At 36.1% G+C, this 2,932-nt stretch overlaps 1 protein-coding gene across 1 annotated transcript in view; it reads right to left on the reverse strand.

Moving 5' to 3' along the window:
* LOC107611755 (amino acid permease 3-like) overlaps window positions 875–2,932 on the reverse strand; it is a 36,914-nt gene continuing 34,856 nt past the window's right edge. Inside the window, exons 5-6 of the mRNA XM_016313650.2 lie at window positions 2,562–2,695; window positions 875–1,583 (exon numbers count right to left, since the gene is read on the reverse strand). Coding sequence (XP_016169136.1) covers window positions 948–1,583; window positions 2,562–2,695 — 770 coding nt within the window. The 3' untranslated portion in view covers window positions 875–947. The remainder of the gene's footprint in view (window positions 1,584–2,561; window positions 2,696–2,932) is intronic.

Genomic DNA, 2,932 nt, shown 5'->3' on the forward strand with positions numbered 1-2,932 from the left:
GGAAAGGAATTAAAAAAAAAATTACAAAAAATTGATTTTCGAAAAGGGGGAGGGGAAAACGACGCCGTTTTGGACAGGGTACTCTATGGTCACCCTTTTTCAAAAAACCGTGACCATAGACCCTTTTTGGTCACTGTAAAAAACCGTGACCATAGACCCTTTTAGGCCACCCCCAAAACCGTGACCATAGACCCCTTTAGGTCACCCCCCAAAACCGTGACCATAGACCCTTTTTGGTCACCCTTTTTTGAAAAATCGTGACCATAGCCCCTTTTTGGTCACTGTAAAAAACCGTGACCATAGACACCTTTAGATCACCCCCAAAACCGTGACCATAGACCGTTTTAGGCCACCCCCCAAAACCGTGACCATAGACCCTTTTAGGCCACCCCCCAAAACCGTGACCATAGACCCTTTTAGGTCACCCTTTTTTGAAAAACCGTGACCATAGACCCTTTTTGGTCACTGTAAAAAACCGTGACCATAGACCTCTTTAGGTCACCCCTCAAAACCGTGACCATAGACCCTTTTAGGCCACCCTTTTTAAAAAAACCGTGACCATAGGTACTCTATGGTCACCCTTTCCAAAAAAACCGTGACCGTAGCTTTTTTTTTTTGGTCACCCTAAAAAACCGTGACCATAGAGGGTCTATGGTCACGGTTTTTTACAGTGACCAAAAGGGGTCTATGGTCACGGTTTTTTACCGTGACCAAAAAAACCGTGGCCATAGACCCAAAATGTTGTAGTGCCAACACAAAACATTATACAGAGGAAGAAGATATAATTCAATTTAAGTTCTATTGTATCATTTAATTATTTCAATAGCATTAACATACATACAATGTGATAATAATAACAAAATCACTGAATGAGTAAATGAATGAATAATTAAACAAGTAATACAAAAACCAAAGGCATATATAGAGAGAGAGCTTTAATTTGAGTACTATAATTGTGAGCTGAATGGCTTGAATTTGGAAAGGTCAAGCAAGACACCAACCACTGATCCAACAAGAGCAGCAATTGTTACTAAGAGACAAAACATGCTCAAACATTGCAAACCAATCCATTTCCCACTCCATTTTTCGATCTTCATTTGTTTGATATACATCTCCACAGGAAAATAAACTGTCAAGGGCCAAAATCCTAATGCTCCAATCACTCCCAATATGTCATTAAAGAATGGAATCAACATTGATATAAAAGTTGTTACCACCACAAAAATTGATCTCCAAATTAGTCTAAAATTGTTTAGCTTGAAAGAGGGTAAAAAGGGCATTTCCACCGTGCGTTCAATTTCAAGACTTGGCCATCTTTTAGATGCTTGTTGTTCAACAAAGGCAAAGAGGGGTTGGGAATAAACTTGGTATGCTCCCACAAGGTGAATGACTATTGCTAAATTTGCAATGATAATGGGCCAAATTGGTTTATCAAATGCTGTGAGTAAATTTCCTGGTGCTGAATCTCCAAATGCACCATAACCTATGCATCCACATAGGACATAGAATATTGTTGTTGTTGCAACACTTATCTTTGAAGCAACCTTCATTGTTTTTAGTTCATTTGGAGATTTTATGGTGTCCTGTTTAGTCACACCCATATTATTATTAGTATATACTAATAAATTCTCTTTGGTTTCAAATATTCTTCCGAAATTATTCTTGTCTTTGTAAATAAACACCACATTAATATATTTAAATATAATTTCACGTAAGATGAAAATTCAGATGCAGTTGGTTTCACATAAAGTTGATACTTAAGAGGCATTAACTTCAGGAAAGGAGCTTAGGAATATTTTTGAATTACAATGTATGTCCCTTCCCTCTACTCTAAATGGTTTTTGGAATCCCCCATCCATTGGTACTTTTAAGATTAATTGTGATGCTAGTTATGTTGGTTCGGGTGATAGTGTTGGTTTTGCTTGTGTTATTAGAGATTGTAATGGAAGCTGGCAAAGGGGGTGTTTGGGAATGATTGAGAGTAATAGTATTCTTCAAGGAGAATTGTTTGCTATTTGGAGAGGATATCTCTTAGCTTGGGATGTGGGTCAACGAGATGTTATTTGTGAGACGGATTGTGTAGAAGCATTTAATCTTGTTACTCAAGATGGTTTTGGGTTTAGTGATTCACTGGTGCTCAAAATAAGAGATATCATGCATTGGAATTGGCGTGTTGACTTTCGTTTGATTATGAGAGATGCAAACACGGTGGCAGATACTATGGCAAAGATGGCGATGAAGTTACAACTTTCGCATGTGGAGCTTCTTTCACCTTGGGAGGAGTTTAAGAGTAGTCTTAAACGGGACTGTCCCTCTATTTAAGCAGTTCCTTGTTTTGTTTGTTTTGTTTTTCTTTGTTTAATTTATTTCAGTCACAAAAAAAGTTGATACTTAAGAGCCGTTAGATGATTTGATTGAATTGACTAAATTTTCATTTAACGACTCTCAGATATCAACTTCACATGAAGTCGACTTCACCTGAAGTCGACTTCACCTGAATTTTCACGTAAAAAAAGACCTTTATTTTAAAAGCGGAGAATAAGAAATTAAAAATGATGTACCTGAATTTCAATGAGAATAGTAGAAAATGCATATGCAAAGGCAATGTTTCCAAGAGCTAGGAATATCCCCCTCACTCTATCCATCGGTGATTCTCCTTTAGCTCCTGTTATGCTACCCATTATGGTGCCATTTCCTGTTTCAAGAACCAACCATAAAAAATTATTAGACAACAATATAATTTTACTATGCTCAGCCAATTTTATTTTTTATGCTATATTATTCATAAACTATATAAACGTTCCAATTCAAGATTTATAAAATTGTAAATATATTTTTATAAAAAAGTAAAGCATCCGGTGACGAATTTAAAAAATTTTAACAGTAATATATATATATAACATAAAATAAAATAAGAGAGATAAAATAATGG

This window comes from Arachis ipaensis, chromosome B08 (assembly GCF_000816755.2).
Source record: "Arachis ipaensis cultivar K30076 chromosome B08, Araip1.1, whole genome shotgun sequence".
NCBI lineage: Eukaryota > Viridiplantae > Streptophyta > Magnoliopsida > Fabales > Fabaceae > Arachis > Arachis ipaensis.